The sequence below is a fragment of the Rattus norvegicus genome, chromosome 17 (genome assembly GCF_036323735.1).
Source record: "Rattus norvegicus strain BN/NHsdMcwi chromosome 17, GRCr8, whole genome shotgun sequence".
Lineage (NCBI taxonomy): Eukaryota > Metazoa > Chordata > Mammalia > Rodentia > Muridae > Rattus > Rattus norvegicus.
This window is the reverse complement of record NC_086035.1, coordinates 9,071,737-9,092,069: the sequence shown is the minus strand read 5'-3', so window position 1 is coordinate 9,092,069 and position 20,333 is coordinate 9,071,737. Positions and strand designations below refer to the sequence as shown.

General features: G+C 47.9%; 1 protein-coding gene across 15 annotated transcripts in view; it reads right to left on the bottom strand.

Annotated features, from left to right (window-relative positions):
• Fam193b (family with sequence similarity 193, member B) overlaps positions 1–20,096 on the bottom strand; it is a 32,686-nt gene extending 12,590 nt beyond the window's left edge. For 2 of the 15 annotated variants that reach the window (XR_005495313.2, XM_039096003.2), the window contains exons 1-4: positions 19,781–20,092; positions 4,314–4,556; positions 2,564–2,795; positions 1,203–1,590 (exon numbers count right to left, since the gene is read on the bottom strand). Coding sequence is in view for 14 of the 15 variants with exons in the window: in XM_039096003.2 (XP_038951931.1) it covers positions 1,203–1,590; positions 2,564–2,795; positions 4,314–4,556; positions 19,781–19,990 (1,073 nt within the window). In the remaining variant the exon portion in view is untranslated. Of the gene's footprint in view, positions 1–1,202; positions 1,591–2,563; positions 2,796–4,313; positions 4,557–13,516; positions 13,578–18,725 lie in introns of all 15 variants that reach the window. The other 13 variants (XM_017600642.3, XM_039096001.2, XM_039095996.2 and 10 more) reach the window with 13 other exon arrangements.
• Between the last annotated feature and the right edge of the window lie 237 nt (positions 20,097–20,333).

Sequence of the window (20,333 nt, the reverse complement as noted above, 5' to 3'; positions counted from 1 at the left end):
AACACAGGAACACCGCAGTACTTAATGAAAACAGCAAGGTCCAAGTCTGTACTGACAACAGACAGCATGTGAAAGACATGTGAGAGCACAGGTTGAGCGACTGGTGGCAGCAGGCGGTGAGATCTCAGATTGGGAAATGCAGATCCATATGGTGTCAACTATTACCACAGCTGCCGTCATACACTCACTTTCAAATAAAGCTAACAGAACCACGGAGGAGCTTCTAGGGCTCCAAAGGACCCAGGTCTATTTAGACCCAGGCTTATCACACAAGGATTTCTCTTGGATAGGAATTTGGAAATGAACCAGATTTGTTGGTGCACACCTTTGATCCTAGTGCTCAGGGGGCAGAGACAGGTGGATCTCTGAGTTTGAGGCCAGTGTGGTCTATAGTGAGAGTCCCAGGACAGCCAGGGCTACACAAACAGACCCTGCCTTCAAAAACAAAAACAAATTGAAAATGCTTCAAAGTGAAGGGGTGGGAGGACATAAAATTAAGCTGTAACTGTAGAGTAGGACATTACATGGATGCTTAATTTTGAAACCACGTTTTAAGTAGGGAAATGGTCATGATATTTAAGAAGTGTTGCTACACAGGTCAGAGGTGGTAAGAAACACCTGTACTCCCAGTAGTAAGAGGCTAAGGCAGGAGGATCACAAGTTAGAAGGCTAGCTTGGGCTACATGGCAAGAGCCTGTCTCAATATAAAAATAAAAAAACTGCTATATAAAATATTTATCAAATGTAGACCAAATGATATACAGAAGTATCTTCAAGAAAACAGGCCACAGTGCTGGGAGTTTTCTCTTCAGGTTGTGAAAACCCTTCCCCTTTTTACATCTAAATTGTTCTAAGCTTTAAAAAGTTGTAATTGAAGGGGCTGGGGATTTAGCTCAGTGGTAGAGCGCTTACCTAGGAAGCGCAAGGCCCTGGGTTCGGTCCCCAGCTCCGAAAAAAAGAACCAAAAAAAAAAAAAAAAAAGTTGTAATTGAAAAAAAAAAAAAAGAAAAAAAAAAAAAGAAAAAAAAAAAAAAAAACAAACAAACCCAACTTAAATTAGAGCTTATTTACGCTAAGGAATCCGACACAGGACCTGTTCTAGCTATTTCTTCCAGCCCACTCTATGCTTTGTTCTCGGCAAGTTTTCCAAACCCTTAGGCTCCAGTGAGAAGGGAGTGGCGCCTTTCATGGCACTCACTTACCTGTGAGTGCTAGGGAGTGGCTGAGAGCTCGGTGGTGGGAGGAGAGGCCCACCACAGTGCCCGCTGCAGTGCCCGCTGCAGGGGTGGCTGCACCCCGGGAGTGGTGGAGGCATCTTCAGAAGTGGCATGCTGGTGGAGGGCAGATGAGGGCTCTGACATGGCCCTGGGGGGTGGGTGGCAGTGGCAGCAGCCATAGGGCACTCTGAAGCCTGGGCAGGGAAGGGTGCTGCTGGGGTGGTGGGCAGCAGGTGTGGGTGGGATGCCGAGCTGAAGGAGCCAGGGTGAGAAGGGATCAGAGATGCTGGATGGGGGGCAGGGCCAGTAGGACTGTTAGGGGGAGCAGTGAGGTCTGAGTGCTGGTGGCGCTCCGAGACAGGGAAAGCCTCACCTGTAGGTGGAGGGGAGAAAGAGGGGTCAGACCTGGAAGGAAAGCCCACAGGTTCATCGCCACATCATCCTGCTTCCTGTGACCAAAGGGCACAGCTTATAGCACAAAGCACCCTAAAATGTGTGGGTAAGCGCTCTGTTGGGACGGCTTGGGCATCCCAAGCCTAAGAGGATATGGCTCAGTTGTGGTATGAACAGAGAGTGTCTACTATTTCTCTGAGTCCCTTAGTCTCAGGCATTCCTTAGGCCTAAGAAAGGAAGCTATATCAACCTTGGGATCTACCTCTGGGCCATGTGGACCAGAGCAGCCAAGGTATGCTTGACTCCTAGAAGGCTACAGATTTCTGCCTGAAGTAGGAAAAGGCTTTGATGACTCTTCAGCTCATGAACTAAGATAACTGGAATGATGTACTCTATTCACATGATTTGAAGACAGTAGCATTTTGAGTAACTTTCCCGTCCATTTAGACGTATGGCAGTAATAATCCAAAATGCTTTCTCCTCTGGGTCTTAAGTACTGGTACTGAGTTTAAGGAGACTCCTGTGGCCTGCCAGCCTTCATTCCTTTGGGGTAAACAGTGCTGTCTACCTATCCCTAATGTAGAAGCACAAGTCCAAGGAGGCTGAGAAGCAGAGGCAGTCGAGGCTGTCACAGCATAAAGGGCAAGTGTACATGACCTAAGTCTCATTTCCTGAGGCTTTCCCAGGCTACTGGTTCCCCACATTACCAGGACCCATCCTGGACCCAAAATGAGTAACAACAGTGAGGGCAAACTTGTCTGTCGGCAGTATTTTGTAACGTCAGAGTCTTGCAGGAGGTCTTCATATTGAAGATCTAGGTTGGCCTGCTGCCATCAGAACAGGTCCATGTTTACTTATTCTATTAACCAAATTCCTCACTGACTGGGCCAAAGTAGAGGCAAACAGCTACCTACATTGAAAGGGGCCCAGAACTTTCCAAAGCTTAGACTCACCAGGGATGACAGGAGGACTCCCAAGCGAGCTGCCTGGCACAGCTCCGCTGGAGTGTGGGGAATTCCAGAGGCCTGAGAGCTTATGTGCTGACAGGAACGAGCTGGGATCCCAGTCCCCTGAGTTCCCATGGCAGGAAGAGGAGGAGGAAGATGAGGATGATGAAGAGGACGAGGATGAATGAGAGTCACCCCCACAAGACTGTGATTTGCAGGATGTATGTGACAAGGAAATCTGGAAAGGAGAAAGAAAAGGCTCATGGTCAAACAGTGGGGCTGACCCTCTGCTCCATCCGGCCTTAGGGTATGGCTGAAACACACTCAGCACAGGCCAAGCTGAACCTAAACGAGAGCCAGCACTGCTAAAAGCTATGGCGTTCCCAGTCATGTGACTGTGTGGACAGTGGGCAGAGCCTAGCTCTGAACATGGGCCATTTGCTGGTGAAGAGCTGCCAACAAGATGAAAGGCTTTAAATCATGAGTGTGGCTTAGCGCTTAGGCTCCCCTTGACCCCTTCTTTCTCCTTCCTTCCATTTATTTTTAAAATTGTTTTGAATCTTTATTTTTATTTTGTGTGTATGAGTGTTTGTCTGTGTACCGTATGCATACAGTACACACAAAGGCCAGAAGAGGACATCAAATCCCCTAGGACTGGAATTACATAGGTTCTAAGCCACCACGCGGACTCTGAAAACCAAATTCCAGTGCTCTGGAAAGGGTAGCTAGTGCTCTTAACCACTGAGCCATCTCTCTAGCCCCAGACTTCCAATTATTTTTTATTTCTTTGGGTATTTTTGAGACAACATCTCTCTATGGAGCCCCGAGTGTCCTGGAACTCACTAGGTAGAGAAGGATGGCTTTAAACTCACAGAGATCTGCCTGCCTCTGCCTCCCAAGCACTGGGACTAAAGGGAGTGCCACCATACTCAGCCCTTCCTTCCGGTTAGGATGCACATCCATGTATGATGTGTGACTGTGTGTGTCTGCAGGCACAGATGCTGATGAATCACAGTGTACACAGAGGTCAGAGGGCGACCTTGGAGGCAGGTCCTCCCCTTCCACCTTGTTTCAAACAGGGTCTCTTTGTTGGTTTGCCATTGGGTAAGCAAGGCCGCTGGCCCACCAGCTTCCAGGCCCATTTTACTGCAGGAGCCTGGGGATCACAGACATGCTCTGCCCCAGCTGGCTTCACGTAGATCTGAGGACTCAGACTTGGGTCCTCAAGCTTGTGTGGCAGGTGCTTTTTCCCACTGAGTCACCTCCCTGGACCAACTGACTTCTTTCCTTCTTCTCCAGCACTAAGGAATGAATCCAGAGCTTTGTACACACAAGAGAAACACTCTACTACTGAGCTACATTTCCAGCCCCAAAGCAAGAAGTCTTGAAAACTGAAGTGATTCTGGGTAAATGAGACATCTAGCTAATGACTCAGACGGCAGTCTTTCACAGCTCCTAGCCATTACTGATGTCTTCTGACTGAGGTAGACCTCAGATCTCCACTGATCTGTTTCATATTGCTGGCCTTTCTAGGGGCCACAGGGCTGAAGGCATCAGGGTCAGGTGACGGACAGGATCAAAATTACCTACATCCACTAGCAGGCCTGTCTCTTCTTCCCTCAAATCTGAACCCAGCTCACAAACAGATACTAAGTGCAGCCTGGTGGTTTCTCTGAGCAGCCTGGGCAGAGCCTCCTGTGGCTTCCTGAGGGAGGAAGCACTCTGCATCCAGGGTCACCTGTCAGCTGTTACCTACCGCCACTGCATGGTCTCCACCTGTCTGCCTCTCATCCTCCTCCATGCTCTTTCGGCAGCTCTGGCAGACCCACAGAGGCATCTCGCCTAGGAGATTCTTGACGAGCTTTGGCATGAAGTCAGGGGGCAGCTTCTCACCCTGCAACACCAGTCCATTCTGTGAAGGGCCTTCTTCCCAGCCTTCGCGCTCGCGGTGACACAGCAGGCAACAAGTCTGCACAGACTGGCTGGAGGCAGGGGGAACCTGTCCAACACAGACACAGGGTTCCCAGGAGGGGAAAGGCTGCCTTAGAAACGATGCTCTTATTAATAACACGTTATCACGTGCCAGGCACTGGGACAGGCACTTTAGAAGCATAATTTAGTTTTAGTCCTTGTAACAGCTCTGCAAAACAGGTGTTCTTATTCCCATTTTTTTTTTAAAGATGAAGAAACAGATTTCAAGAAGTTAAATGAGCTGCCCAAGGTTACAGAGCTAGTGAGTGGTTGAATCCCAGTGAGTATGACTCCAAAACTCATGCTCAGATGTCCTCAAAATAACAAAACTACAGACATGCTTCTCCCTCTCTGATGAGCCTAGGAAGGGCCCAGATCGCTGCAGGCTACAGAGCAGTCCTCACCTGGAAGGAACGTGAACTTCCATACTCGGAGAGTCAGAAGAACATGTAGGTTCTCCAGAGAGATGAACAATCCCTTCCTTTAGCACTGCAGTGGACTTAGAGAAGGGCTTGTGGGAACGGTAAACAATCAGGGAGGACTTCGACGGTAAAGAGGGAGGACTTAGACAAGGGCTTGTAGGAATGGTAAACAATCAGGGAGGACTTAAAGGAGGGTTTGTGGGATGGTAAACAATCAGGGAGGACTTAGAGGAGGGTTTGTGGGATGGTAAACAATCAGGGAGGACTTACAGGAGGGTTTGTGGGATGGTAAACAATCAGGGAGGACTTAGAGGAGGGTTTGTGGGATGGTAAACAATCAGGGAGGACTTAGAGGAGGGTTTGTGGGATGGTAAACAATCAGGGAGGACTTAGAGGAGGGTTTTTGGGATGGTAAACAATCAGGGAGGACTTACAGAAGGGTTTGTGGGATGGTAAACAATCAGGGAGAGTGAGACCCTGGCGCTCTTTTGGGTAAGGATGGTGGGAAACACCTGGACTCTGGGTCAGACAGACATAACTCCATGTCAGCCTCAGCACAAGCCAGCTGACAACCTTGAGCAAGCTATTTAACCTCCCTGAGCTCTGCTTCCTACCCATCCTACAGAGTTGTACAGGTGTGCCAGAGCCCAGGCCCAGACCATTACTCAGCCTGTTTCTTCCCTCTATGACGGATCTGACCCAATCGTGTATGTTTGAAGGTTTCCTTTCACACTGGGAAAGGTCCTGATGGAGAACCTACTTAAATTTTAGCCCCAATTAGTGATTTCCTCTACTTTCCGACTCTAGTCTCCCTCCACTGATGCTGCATACAGCCCATCTTTTGGACCAGCAGGAGTTAGCAGACCAGCTGCCAGCACCGATCTAAATAATGTATGTGCACTTCTTGTATCCTTGCATGGATGGCCCGCATGACCTTGTGCCTCTGACACCATGAGGGAATGGCCAGACTCCTGCCACACAGGTGGGACCTGGAGAAAATAGGAGTGTTCCTGCCTAACCAGTCAGCTGATCAGATCTCAGTGAGCCCAGCTGAAACCAAGCAGGCCTGCTTAGAGCGCAGGAACACCCCATCAAGCAGCAGGTTCAGGAGAAATAATAAATGGAACTCTTAAGTGACTAGGTTGCAGGCAATTTGTTCATAGCAGCAGACAACTTGCGTGTAACTTTCAAGTTTACCCTCCATTAGGTAATGTATTTGTAAGGGTGTGCTGTTTCCTGTGATGTCACCTTCTCACAATGAATCGGGACCAGAGTATCCTTTAGTCAGCCATGTTGTCATCACTAACCTGGGTCCCTGGTTTCTCACAAAAGAAAGGAACCAGCAGCAACAACAAGTGTATAGCGAAAGACTCAGGGAAGTGTAAGGCCTGGGGAGAGAACCTCAGGGATACAGACATCTCACAGTGAAGTTATAACACACAGTCAAGGGCTGTCTCAATGAGTGAGGCAGCTGCTTAATGGTGAGTGCAAATGGAGCTCATCTGTGTCACTTCACAAATGTGGCAGGGTAACGAGGATGGTAGGGAGAAGGCAAAGGAGGACTTTGTAAATGTAAACATAAGAATGTGTGTGTTGTGTGTATGTGTGCGCAGGTAAGAGGACGAGTTGCTGGAGTTGCTCTCTCTCCTCTCACCATGTGGGTCCTGGGGGCTGAACTCAGGTTGTCAATTTGGCAGTAAGTCCTTGTAGCTGTTAAGCCATCTCACTGACCCAAAGGTGAAGCGTTTGAGAACAGCACTTAGGACATTTTTCAAAGGTGTAAGATGAGTTATAGTCAAGTGCCGGTAGACAGGGGAAGATCCCAGCACGCAGGGCTTAGAGCCTAGTGGTATGTCAGAATGCCATGGCAACCCAGGACGAGGACCCTCGAGACAGCTCTCCCCTCACTAGGACTCGATGATCCTAAAATCATGACATGGGGTTGTGGCTGCTAGGTATTTTCTTGTTTTATCTTTTTGAGACAGGGTCTCACGAAGGTCAGGCTGGTTTTGAGCATTATTTAGCAAGGGGTGGTCCTAAATTCCTCATCTTCTTGCACCTACTCCTAAGTGCTAGGATTATGAGCATGTGCCAGCACGTCTGGTCAGGAAGAAAAGCTTGAAAATAGTAAAAATATCCTTTAAATCAGTCTTTTCTCCTCTTCATGCTAGAGATCAAAATCAGGAGGACCAGGTACATGTAAAATTTTTATATACACTATACAGTACAATATATAGGGGTTTAAAATATTTTGGTTTTATGCTTTTTGGGGTGGGGAGGGGGGGGGCAGAGCATTTATGTAGCCATAGGGTAGCCTGGAACTCACTATGTAGGTCAGGCTAGCATTGAACTTAAGAGATTCACCTGTCTTTGCCTCCCTAAATGTGAGTACCACTATGCCTGGCTGATATGTCGTCCCCCCCCCCCCCGGAGCTGGGGACCGAACCCAGGGCCTTGCGCTCTGATATGGTTTTGATAGTTCAAAACAACGCCTTCTCAGGGCTGCGGAGGTGGCATAAAAGCACTGACTGTCCTTCCAGAGGACTTGTGTTCGACTCCCAGCAGCTCCATGGAAGGTCACAAAAGTGTCTTAACTCCATTTCCAGAGGGCCCACTCCCTTCTTCTGGCCTCTGCTTGCACTGGGCAGGTACATGGTACATAGCCACACATGTAGGTAAAATATTATATACATAAATTTTAAAAATGCTTTTTCTACTTTCTTTTTTTTTAAAGATTTATTTATTTATCATATACAAGTACACTGTAGCTGTCTTCAGACACACCAGAAGAGGGCATCGGATCCCATTACAGATGGTTGTGAGCCACCATGTGGTTGCTGGGAATTGAACTCAGGACCTCTGGAAGAGCAGTCGGTGCTCTTAACCGCTGAGCCATCTCTCCAGTCCCTCTACTTTCTTTCAAAATCAAATGCAGAACTCTTATAATTTTAAGTGTGTGGCCAATGTGACTGCACTCGGAGTCAAAGTAATTGTGGGAAGTGCTGTGGTCAGCAGGAAGCACTGGCTTTGGTACTCCTCCTGAGCGACAACCATGCATGAGCTGTATGATACTGACTAGGCCCTGCTTACTCCCTCTGAAGATGGGATAATGATACTGAATCTTTCTTTTTTTTTTTTTTTGGTTCTTTTTTTCGAAGCTGGGGACCGAACCCAGGGCCTTGCGCTTCCTAGGCAAGCGCTCTACCACTGAGCTAAATCCCCAACCCCATGATACTGAATCTTATACAACCGAGAACTTGTCATATACAATGAATGCAAGACCTTAGATTTCTTTTTGGGGGTGGGGTTTTGGGGTTGACAGAATCTCACAGTATAGCTGAGGCTGCCCTTAAACTTGTAGTAATCCTGCTTCAGCCATCTATGTGACAGGATTAGTTATACACCTCCTTGTCTGGCTTCTATTGAATATCTGAGTCTCTGCCTTTAACCCTAGAAAGTCACAAGCTTAAGTCCCCAATACCTGCACCTCCCTGCTTCTCCTCCCTTTGTTAAAGGGAGTCTTCTACTTAAGACCTGCTCATCTCCATTTCCTGACAAGAGCTAAGGCCTTAAAGACCTCAGTGTAAGTCCACACCCCTCTAGACCATCCTAGAGAGGAATGGCTGTCCTGGAGCTCACTATGTAGGCCAGACTCCCTCGAATTTATGCCTACCTGTCTTCCCGAGTGTTGGAGCAGCCAAGCCTAGCTCACAGCTCACTCATCAGCTCTGTGAAGCATCTTCACAGCACTACACTAAGCAGGCAGCTTGGTGAGGCCAGCCTTGAGATTACTGCTTCCCAGAGAGCAGGGCCTCACCTCTCTAGCCTGCCCCTCTACCTATCTGGCTCCAATTTCAAATCTGCAAGGATTACAGTAACATGTTCCCAGCTAAGAAAATAGTGTGACTCTTTCTAGAGCTAAATTAGGCCACAAAATAAATGAATTAGCCATTAATGAAAGTCATTCTATAGGGCAGGCTCTTTCCTGATAAAGGAAGAAATAACATGGAACACTAATTAAGCTTTAATTGAACCACAGACACCATCTAAGGTCTAAGCAACTGTAGAAAAAAAAAACCACTCAGTGACTGGGATCAAGACAGTAGGTACTTAATTTCTAAAGTAGCCCCATGGCTGTTTGCTCTAACAAGGCTACACGAGGGCTTAGCTTCAGGACCATGCAATTTGGAAGGGCCACCCCCAAAGCGCTTAGTCTCTGATGTCTTTCTCTGGACACAAGGTGCTGTGGGGCTAGATTTGCTCTGTTTCTTGTTTTGAGAAAGAGTCTCAGCCAGGGATGGGTATGGGGGTGACAGCAGGTACACCTTTAACCCCAGTGCTTGGGAGGCAGAGGCAGAGGAATGTCTAAAGTTGGTCTTCTACAGCGTGAGTTCCAGGACAGCCTTCAGAGGCTCCACAGAGAAACCCTGTCTCAAGGAAAATAAATAGGGGAGGGGGGCAGCATTCACTGTAAGCCCAGGCTACCTTTGAACTCATGGTCTTCCTGCCTCAGCCTCCTGAGGACTAGGACTACAGGCGTATGCCTCCATGTCTGTCTCTTGACATTTTCATATCTGCTTTAATTTTTATTTATTTTTCTAAGTAGGTTTTCATTATTTTTAATTATGCCTGTATGTGTTTACAGGTACTTTTGGAAGCCAGAGATATCGGGAATAATTTAAAGGCAGTTGTGAGTCACCTCAACGTGGGTACTGGGAATCAAACTCAGGGCCTTTGCAAGAGTAGTTCATTGTCTTTTTTTTTCTTTTCTTTTCTTTTTTTTCGGAGCTGGGGACCGAACCCAGGGCCTTGAGCTTGCTAGGCAAGTGCTCTACCACTGAGCTAAATCCCCAACCCCAGTAGTTCATACCCTTAACCACTGAGCCATCTCTCCAGCTTTCACTCTGAAACTACATTGAGTGTGTGTGTGTGTGTGTGTGTGTGTGTGTGTGTGTGTGTGCGCGCGTGCACGCATGCAATGTTCGGGTACGTGTACACAATGGCAAACGGGGGAAGGTCAGAGAACAATTTTCAGGAGAAATTCTCTTTCTACTGTGTGGGTCCAGGAATTCAGCTAAGGTTATTAGCCTTGGCAGTATGGATCTTACTGCTAAGACCTCTTGCCAGCCTGTATCATTCATTGTTAAGGGTGGTGAGGTGCCCAAGACCTAAGAGATGTAACAATTCTTTCCATTAAAGCTGTGGCTGAGTGAAGCTCAGGGCTCCTTCTAACTGCAGTACCCATTATTTTTCAACTCTGGCCAACGAAGTCCCTTACACCTTGAGTCTGTGAACCCTGGCTTTCAGAAAGCTCTTCTCTAAGCTGTCTTGTTATTTCTGAACCAAAACATGGTCATCAAGTGAATGAAAACACCTAGTGTTTTTTTCTTCATAAAGGCTCAGGGAACTAATTCTTAAACCCAGAATCCCTGGGCAGGAGCTAATTGTTCCCACTCACCTTAGATTAAATTTCAGAGCCTCTGGGGTACAGGGTTAGTCTAAAGCAAACCATGAAGAAAAAACTCTAGTGGTTCTGTTGATTTTGTATCTTGTCAAAAAGGTTTCTAGAGTCTCTATAGTGACGGATGGCTCAAAGGAACCTGGATGTAGTGTGCACATCCCAGAGCAGGGAGCCAGGCTTCAGGGAGCTGGGATTTTCGGCCACTGAATCTGGTGTCTCTACTTCCCTACAAACCCAACTATTTCTGCTTGGTCCAAGAAGCATTAAGTTAAAGGAGTTTCTTTTCTTTTCTTTTTTTTAAATTTCATGCAATACCAGTTTTTCCTTGAAAGAATGTCTCTGATATTTAGACAAGAATATTAGTAGACATTTTCTCAAAAAAATAAACAAACAAAATAAGCCCATTACTTCAAGAAAAACTCACAAATTTGTGGCCAAAGATAAAAATTCAAGCTTTCAATTAAAAATTCAAATTGAAAGTTGACACGGTGGCTCATACCTCTAATCCCACCACTTCAGGAAGCTGAGACAGGAGGACTACCATGAGTTTGTGGCCAGAGTGGGCTACAGAGTGAAAATATAAACAAATAAAAACTTATAGACTTTGGGAAAACTTGTGTCACCTCTGTGAGCCTCAGAGCGTCTGAGGAATCAGTGTGACTGCCCGATGGTACTTTTTGGCATGAGAATAAAATCCATTTCCCAGTGACTATAAGGCATGGTTTCCCAGCATTACACATTTGTGAGGACTCCGTCTGCAGTGCTAGGCGCACACCAGACTTTACTGTTTTCACTCTTTTTTTTTTTTGTTCTTTTTTTCGGAGCTGGGGACCGAACCCAGGGCCTTGCGCTTCCTAGGTAAGCGCTCTACCACTGAGCTAAATCCCCAGCCCCTACTGTTTTCACTCTTATTTGGAGGTAGGGTCTCACTCGTAGACCAGCCTGGCTTGAACTCAGAGATGTGCCAGTTTTGGGATTGAAGGGATGCATAACCGTGCGAGGATCAGACAATGGATTTTTAACGTAAAATAAATACAAAGACTTAACACTGAGCTATGGCTTTTGCATGGTGGGCAGGATGTGTACAGGTGCCTGTACCCAGAAGTGCATGTGGAGGCCAGAGGAGGATGTGCAGTGCCCCTTCTATCCCTCTCCACCTTATTTCCTTGAGACCAGGTGGCTCCAATCTGAACCTGGGGCCTGTCATTTTTGGCCAGGCTGGCTGGTGGGCCAGTATGCCTCAGCTAGCCTCTTGCCTTCGCGTGTACCACCCTAGCTCCATGCTGGGGTTGTAGATACACATCACCCGACTGGCTAAACTCTGATCCTCACACTTGCACAGCACGCCTCCTATTTTCACTCTATTAAAAAATTTGCAAAAGTGAAAACAGGACCATCTTATCTTAATATATAAAGTTAAATATATAGCTTTCATGCACAGGAGCACACAGTACACACATGTGTGAACAGTAGGACAACTTCAGCAGTCTCCTCCCTGCATCATGAGGGTCCCAGGGACTGAGCTCAGCTCACCAGGCTTGGAGGCAGGAGACCTGACCTACTGGGCCATCGCATGGCCCTATATAGATATTTTTTAATAAGAATTGTGATTTATATTAATGTGCTAACTTAAACATTATTAGTCTTTTCTCCCAGTTCTTGAGATCAAACCCCGGGCCTACTGTGTGCTAGGCAATAATCCTTATCAACAATTATATAGCTGTGGTGTGTCGAGGCAGCTTTTGGGGGCGTGACTCGACTTTTTTACGTTGGCTTTCTTGGTCCAGTTTGCCAAGTGTCAGAAAATAGCCCTGGTTAGCAGACCAGACAGGTGCCAAGATCTGTTCTGAAGCTGGGCTGAATTTCAACATTTAGCCTAGTCTCCTCCCAGGAGTTCCTCTCCGTCCCAAGAGTTCATGCATGTTTGCACCAGATTTCCCAAGACACATGCTGTATCTAGCCAGCTGCTCTGCGACAGGTTCCAAATTCTCTTCTGAAATAGCCCAGGAGAACACTACCCTCTCAAGACACTAAACTCCAAGAGCTTCCCTGACGCCCAGGCAAAGTAGAGGACTACAGCAGCTTCAATTTCTCATGTCCACCTTCGTTCCACACACTGGACAACTCTGTGGTAAATTCCTAGCACCCCACAAGATCCTACCAGAGGTCAATGAAACTTTCTGAAGTTTCTAAGTTAAAACAATTCTTTTAGGGTAACACCTGTCACGCTGTGCCATATTTCTGGCAGAACGTAGCTCTCTGAGGCATGGAGTGACTGTAGATCATTTATGTATGTCCAGAAACCAAGTATGGCTTGTTGCCTGCCACACAGCAGGTGTTCATTAAATAAACAGAATTTAAAGCCCTTATGGCTCAGTGTCTCAGTTACTTAACATCAGGAATAGAATTTAAAACAGCAAAGCCGGGGTTGGGGATTTAGCTCAGTGGTAGAGCGCTTGCCTAGGAAGCGCAAGGCCCTGGGTTCGGTCCCCAGCTCCGAAAAAAAAGAAAAAAAAAAAAAGAACCAAAAAAAAAAAAAAAAAACAAAAACAGCAAAACCAGTCCCTGTCCTGACCGGCTATGCTGGAGAGATGGCTGGCAGGACAGCAATGAGAGAGAACTAAGACTCTCAGAACATTGGAAATCAGAGCTGCGATGGTTTAGAACATTTACTGTGATTCTTACTCAAGCACGGCCCTTCCAGTAGGCAGAAAACCGCTTCCTTCTCTACGGCCAGTTGGTAGAGAACTCTCGGGTCGTTTAAGCTGAGTAAGGAGATGCAGTGAGGCCGGCTGATCCTGATGATCCCACAGGCCTAACCCACACACTCAATCTGCTTCAGTACAAGCAGCCAGAGAGAGCCCAAGCTGCTCATTTACCCAGATGCTTGGGCCAACTGCTGCTCTACCACTCAGGACAGGTCTCTCACTGGGAAAGAGCATGAACTTTGGAGACATTGTTCTAAGTTCAAATCCTCGTTCTGCCATTTTCAGTATTTTGAAAGTACTCAAATTCTGGGTCTCAGGTTTCTCAGTTTATGAAATGGGAATAACACCATACTTCACAGAGTTGTGAGGACAGAAGGAAATAAATTATGTAAAGTACCTGGCCTGGGTCTGGCACACAGTAGGTGCGCAATACCCGTTAGTTTCTTTCCTCTTCTGCCCTGGAAGAAATGATAGGGAAACTTACTAAGTAAGACTTGCCCAAACCAAATGTATTACTTGAAGCACAGGACAGAGAACTAAACAGTGACCTTCAAGGCGTCTTTGAACCCCCATGTTATAAAACATGGCCCTCGTTTTCTAGGGGATCTTCAGTTAGCAGCTCCTCTTGTCCTTTCTTCCTGCCTTAGTCTTCCCACAGCCCTTTTCAGAATAAAGATACCTACTCCATTTATTCTAATGGGGTAAATCGAAAGGGGAGCCATGAGCTTTGGGTGGAGGATAAAGGGGAGGTGGGCAGGTTATAAACTGCAGCATCCTTCCTGCTACTCTGCTGATGCCTAGCCAATTTGAAGGATGAGGAGGATACAAAAGGTGGAAACTCAGACCCTTCATATGATACAAGCTTTTCTTTCCTGAGGTCTTACCTGCCCAAGAAGGACCATTAAACACTCCTTTTCCCCATTACAAATCCCCTAAGTTCACAGTCAGTAGGAACAGGGCTCTCTACAATAGAGTGATTGCCTAACTTAAACACACAAACAAAAGAAAGAACAGGGTTGGCTGGCCTCAACATCATAGAGATCCACTGACCTCCGCTTCAATGCTGGAACCACAGGCCTGCGCCACCAGGCATGGCCCTATCTCACACACCTTAATTGTTTAGATCTGTTATCTCCACAAAGCCTCCAAAGACAGACAGTGTTCCAAGAATCACCGTGTTCTGATCATTCAGCAGAGACACACAGTAGACTATTACTCAACAGAAGACTAGCAGCTGAATAGTCAACTCGAGAAGTGGAGGAAAGTGAGCGCTTTTGTTTTTAAATTTTAAATGTATGAATGTTTTGTCTGCATGTGTGTCTGGTGCCCATAGAGGTCAAAAGGTGTTGGGTTCCCCGGAACAGGTATTATAGTGTGATCCACCATGTGGGTGCTGGGAATTGAACCCAGATCCTCTGGAAGAGCAGCCAGTGCTCTTAAACCTGCGCCAACTCTTCAGCCCGTTTTTGGTTTTTTTTTTTTTTTTTTAACATGATTCTAGGAATCAAACCCCAGACCTTAAACCTTTTTTTTTCTTTTTTTCGGAGCTGGGGACCGAATTCAGGGCCTTGAGCTTGCTAGGCAAGCCCTCTACCACTGAGCTAAATCCCCAACCCCCCAGACCTTAAACCTTATACAAATTTTCTACCATTGAGCTTTATCCTCAGACTCTAGCCCCTTAAAACCAAACCAAACCAAACCAAACCAAACAAAACACAATGCTAGACTTCCTCAAGTTAGCAGCTCTCAGATCCAGCCACACTCAAAATCACCTACAAGAATCTAGAAATGGACCTAGTTGGATAGGTCAGGGATGGAGCTGAACAAAGGATGTGGCCATTACTTAGGCTGAGGTTAGGAGATGCGGAGTAGAGAGCAGACCCAGCTGCCTCTCCCACAGACTTACGTTCTCACACTATCTCAGAGGATCGACCACACCATCTGCCTCCCTACTTCACACATCCCTTACTTTCTCCACTGCCCAAACCGCCTGCAGTGGAGCACAGCCTGCGTTCTCCCTGCTCTCCAAGTGAGTCCAGACACTGCTTATCCTTCTTTGTAGACTAGTGGTTCTCAACCTGCAGTTCCTGACCCCTTGGGGACCCTTTCACAGGGTTCTTATAGCAGATGTTTACATTACAATTCATAACTGAAGCAAAGTTACAGTTGTGAAGTAGCAGCAAAAACGGTGTTACGGTTGGGGAGTCACTACACACGAGAAACTGTATTAAAGGGTCACGACGTTAGGAAGGTTGAGAATTGATGTTGTAGGCACTGCTGCCTTTCTCTACCTTACTTTCTGGAGACATTCAACCATGACGATGAGGCTCTAGGAAGCTTCTCTGCTTCAGCATTCCCTGGGTTACCATGTCTTGGGCATCTAAAGCAGTAAGCACCTACAGTCGTAGCTACCATTGTGCTGAGTGCTTGACACGTGTGACTCGCTGGTCCTTAACATTAACCACGTAAGCCTGGACTCACGGTCATTTTACAAACAAAGGAGGGTTAAAGCACTCCCAAAGGCCACTTCAGAGGATACAGGATTTGCCATACCATATTAGCTCCCTAAGGACAGGAACCAGGTTTGATTCCCTTCTCCTTTTGCAGCTAGTCCAGTGTCTGGTATAAAGGGCTCACTTAGTGTTGGCAGAATAAATGACTGCTAGGCAGGAGGACACTGGGTGTGACACACTGGGTGTGACAGCATGATATGCCTGGCCTGAGTACCAGTGAGCCCGCACTGTGAGGTACCCAACAGCTATGTATTGAGCAATGAAGATCACGCATAACAAACATATACCCTTAAAGTGATTTAACTAAAATGGTCCCCATTCTAAAAATTTCTAGGTACAATAAGTAAGTGTTAGATCATAACCATCTATCTATTATTAGACATTAAGCTAGTAACTCTAAGACATCTTAAAGAAACTAAAATCTTTAAATTGAATGGGCAAGTCCTTATCATCAGGTGTCATTGGCATTTTTGCAGAGAGCCCTTTCTGGTTTACAAAAAGAACTAGGTGGTTCTAGGCAGGGTGGCCCCTCAGACCATTTCCTCCCACTGGCCGTGAAAGTAGCACAGACATGAGCCAGCAGGGGAAGGTCTGAGGATAGGAACTACCTTGACCTTCTATGTGCCTCAGACAAAGGCCCTGGTTGCAGGGATCATTTTGAAGCTTGCTGAGTGAATTAAGCAGAATGAAATGGTTTCAATAATGGTACCGACTGATCACCTCAGCCAGTTCTTCAAGGGAACAGACTTACTCTTAGCATGGGAAGAGCCAGGTCTCTGGAGGCCCTTTGCACTAAACTGGGTTGTCCCAGGAGACGATGCAGAGATGAGAGGGAAAGGGTGAACTCATTGCCAACCCCAGCTTCCTTAGCAAGCCTCCAGGGTTCTAAGCACACACACAGGCTGCAAGCTGAATGGTTTGGGACTAAAGTCAGCTGGTAGAAGTAGTAGGTGAGGCTGGCTCTGGCCACACAGCACAGCTCCCACCACCCAGAAGAGATTCTGAGCTCCAGGCCACTTCACGTTCTCTCACTCTAACAGGGAAAGAAAGCAGTTCTGAGACACAGGGCAGGAGGAAAGGTGGGGAGTTGAACTCAAGTCTGTCAACTTGTTCTAGCTTCCTCCATGGACTGCTTTGAGGTTTTCTGAGTTGACCTGCCTCCACCTTTCTACCACCCTTGGCTAATAAGACAGTACCTGTTTAAGCTTTATCTTGAAATAAAAGAGGGTTGGAGAATTTGGGTGAATAGACCAGATTTAGTGGGCTAGAACAACTGAAAGGCCTTTCGGGATCCCAAGTAATCTTAAGACATTGTATCCGAAAGTGTCAGGTTATATGAGTGAGCTAAGTGCTAAGAGAGAACCATGAGGCCGGAGCAAGGCTACCTAAGGAAGCTCTGTCACTCAAGTGCTCAGGAGGACTCTATAGAGACATGGGCTCAGCACCAGCAAGACGTCAGGGTTCTGAGAGGCACAAATGCAATATGAAACACACTTTACTTCATTCTTTCCTATTGTTACTGATGGCTGATATAGACTAGGCTAGCCCGTAACTTGCTATGTAGTGCAGATTAGCTTTAAACTCAAAGCTGTCCTCCTTCCTCAGCTTCCCGGATGCTGGAACAGAATTACAGGCCCAAACTGCCGCCCCTTACCACACAGTTGCTTCAAAATACCAGCTTACATTAAGATTAGAAACAAAGATAAAACAGTGTATGAGTTTTCGATCTAAGAATGAGTCTGTGGGCTGGATGTGGTCTTATTTGCCACCCATGGACTTGGTTCAGCAGGTAACATTAACACCAAATTTCACCTTCCTTATCCACTCTACATCCAGACAAAAGTGAGGAGGGTTGCAAACCAAGATCCTTAAGAAACATATGACAGTGGACAGAGCAGTGACCAACCTGTACCCCGACACCAGGGTCTTTTGACCAGAGCACAAATAGCTATTTCTTGCATTTCACTTCTACCCTCAGCAAACAGTAGGGCCCAATCAGAGTTGCTGTTTCAGTCCCCTTGTATAAGAGTGAATCTTTATGTGATTGTATTTTTTTGTATAAGGAGGAGTCATTTGTGTAAATGTTTAATTGCTGTGGGTTTGTGTCCCCATCTGAGAACAGGATAATGGCAGTGATATTCTCTAGTTTGTTTACTGATGTCTGATAATCACTAGGACAGGGATCTGGTGACTAGCTGACAAGGTTCCTGCATTCTACGGTTTGTATGGGAACGCAGACAAAGAACTGTGTTATTGGTTAATACGTCACATTAGTGCTGGATGCTGAGGAGAATACAGGGGAGGTGGAGAGGTTAGAAGTAAGGTATGCTAATCGCCCGGCATGAATGAAGGAATGAATTCCTAGGTCAAGCGTAGCAGAGACAAGAATCTGTAAAAACGTGGATCGGAAAACTAATCAAAGTTCTAATTTTTGGGGACGGTTATATTTCAATGAAACTGAAAGGTTAAGACACCATCCAAACTTTCTGGGCTCTATGGGACAGGGACCCTAGAGCATTGTATGTCTGAATGGGAAAGGAAGAGGACAACGGACAGCTGGCTCCACGGCCCTCTGCTAGATAACAAGACTCTTAGTGGGGGGTCAAAACAGGTTAGATGGGGAAGCAACATTTGCTTAAACTCGAGACCCAGGAGGAGCACAATCCAAGTTGTGACAGCCTAGGCTGCACAGCGGGATGTTGGGCATGGTCCTGATATTCAAGAAGTGAGGCATTTTCATTAATTAAAATCCTCTCATCATGATACCAGCCACAAAGGAGACCAGCATCAAAAGTGGGTTACAATAAGCACAGGCTCTGGCCTGATTCAATCTCTCCCTCATTCACCTAGTTACTTCTCGGCATAGGCAAAGCCTGGGTCAGGCACAGAGGAGCACAAAAATGGCACCCTCCTACCCCCTGGTGTTCACAGTTCAGGGCTTGGGACAGACACATCAACAAGTTTCATCACAGAAGGAGTGGTGCTATTAGAGGGAAGCAAAGAGGGTTGCGGGCACAAAGGGGGCACTGGTGTAACTGGGGGAGTCAGGGAAAGCTTTCTAGGAATGGTACCCCACATGGCATCCCCACTCACATGCACAATTCCAGAGATTCTACTAGAAGGCTGTCAAGAGCCATGCCTTCAGGCTGCACCAGCCTCCCAGAGTCCCCTGCTGCCCGATGCAGTGTCTGCAGAGCCAAACGCATCTTCCGCCACGCCTCATCCTCATCCGGGCGCTGCATCCGACCCTCCAAGACTCCTGCAGGGGCCTGCCTTCCTCGGCAGGCTCAGCCAAAAAACCAACTCAAAACTCTTTTGTCAGAGCAAGCTTAGGGGAAGCCACCCAGCCCCGGGTGCTACAACCCTCCCTGATCATCTGTGGCCCACGCCACCCCGGCCTCTCCTGTTTTCTCTTTTGCTCAAAAGAAAGTGACCTTCCAGGTGGCAAGCTGGAAGCTTTCGAGAATCCTCCTGAAAACTCTTACTATCACAGGATTCACCAAACTAGTGGACTGGAGTGGGTGGGGGTGGGAGTGGGGGCGCCTTATGGGGCAGGAGGTAAGAGAACAAGGGTTTTCTCTTTAGTGGAGTTCTAAGTCTCTGGGGCCGCCTGACTCTCTATTCCAACTGTTCTGCTGGGTAGGGAAAGGAGGGAGATCCCAGAAGGCAGATGCAGAGGTACAGCTGTTGAGGGTAGTGGAGGCAGACGGTGCAGGGGAAGGATTGAAGCTGCTGGGGGCGGGGGGCGCACAGAGGCTGCAACCTTGCAGGTTCCGGCGCTCTGAGATGATGATCTTATTGGGGCCAAGGGATCAGGTGGACTCAAAGGGAAGTGGAAGGGGAGAGAACTAAGCGGTGGTCTCAGGATCTGAGCCAATCTCAGAGAGCATAAATGGTCAGAACATTTAGCTCCGGAGTAGGGGTTGAACGGGTAGCTTTAGAAGGGTCGCAAGAGGGCTGGCTGAGCTTTGGCTTTGGAGAGGGGTCCAGCCTCCATTCCCGGCAGAGGGGTTGAAAGCTTCTGCTTCGGACTTGGGATCTGGCCCCAGACCCACAGCATGGTCCATGCCCAATCCCGCCCCACTCCCGCTCCCGCTCTGGGGAGGTGTAAGCAGACGGGCAGTCGGAGTCGTCTTGCTCGGTCCTACCTGAGGGCCTGAAGCCAGCTTGGGCTCGTCCTCCTCTCGGGGTCCGTCGCGATCCTGCTCCGCAGGCACCTCCGGGGGCCCTGCACCCGCTCCCGCTTCCAGGCTTGGTGGCGGCTGCGGCTCGGGCGCCTGGGGCTTCTGCAGCCCCGCAGTCCGTGCCCGCTCCCGCCGGCCCGCGCCGCCGCTTGGCCTGCTCCGCCTCCGAGTCATGCTGCCTCTCGCGCCGCTCCCCCGCTCGCTGACTCCTCTCGCGCCTCCGCCGCCGCCGCCGCCGCCGCCACCGCCGCCACCGCCGCCGCCGCCGCTCCCCTCACAGGACAACAGCCAATATGGCGGCGCCCGGCGCCCCTCCCCGCCTGCTGCCAACAGGTCAGAGGGCACGCTGAGTCCGCGCCGCCGCAGTTGCCTCCGAAGCCGCCAGCGCCATTTTTAATAAGGCCACCTCCCTGTGCTTCCCAGGAGACTAGCCCAGGGCGGACGAGATCCTGTCCTAAGCACTAATCTGAAAGGCTGCGTACCTACAGGAGAAACACGTTTGGTGCTGTGATAGGGG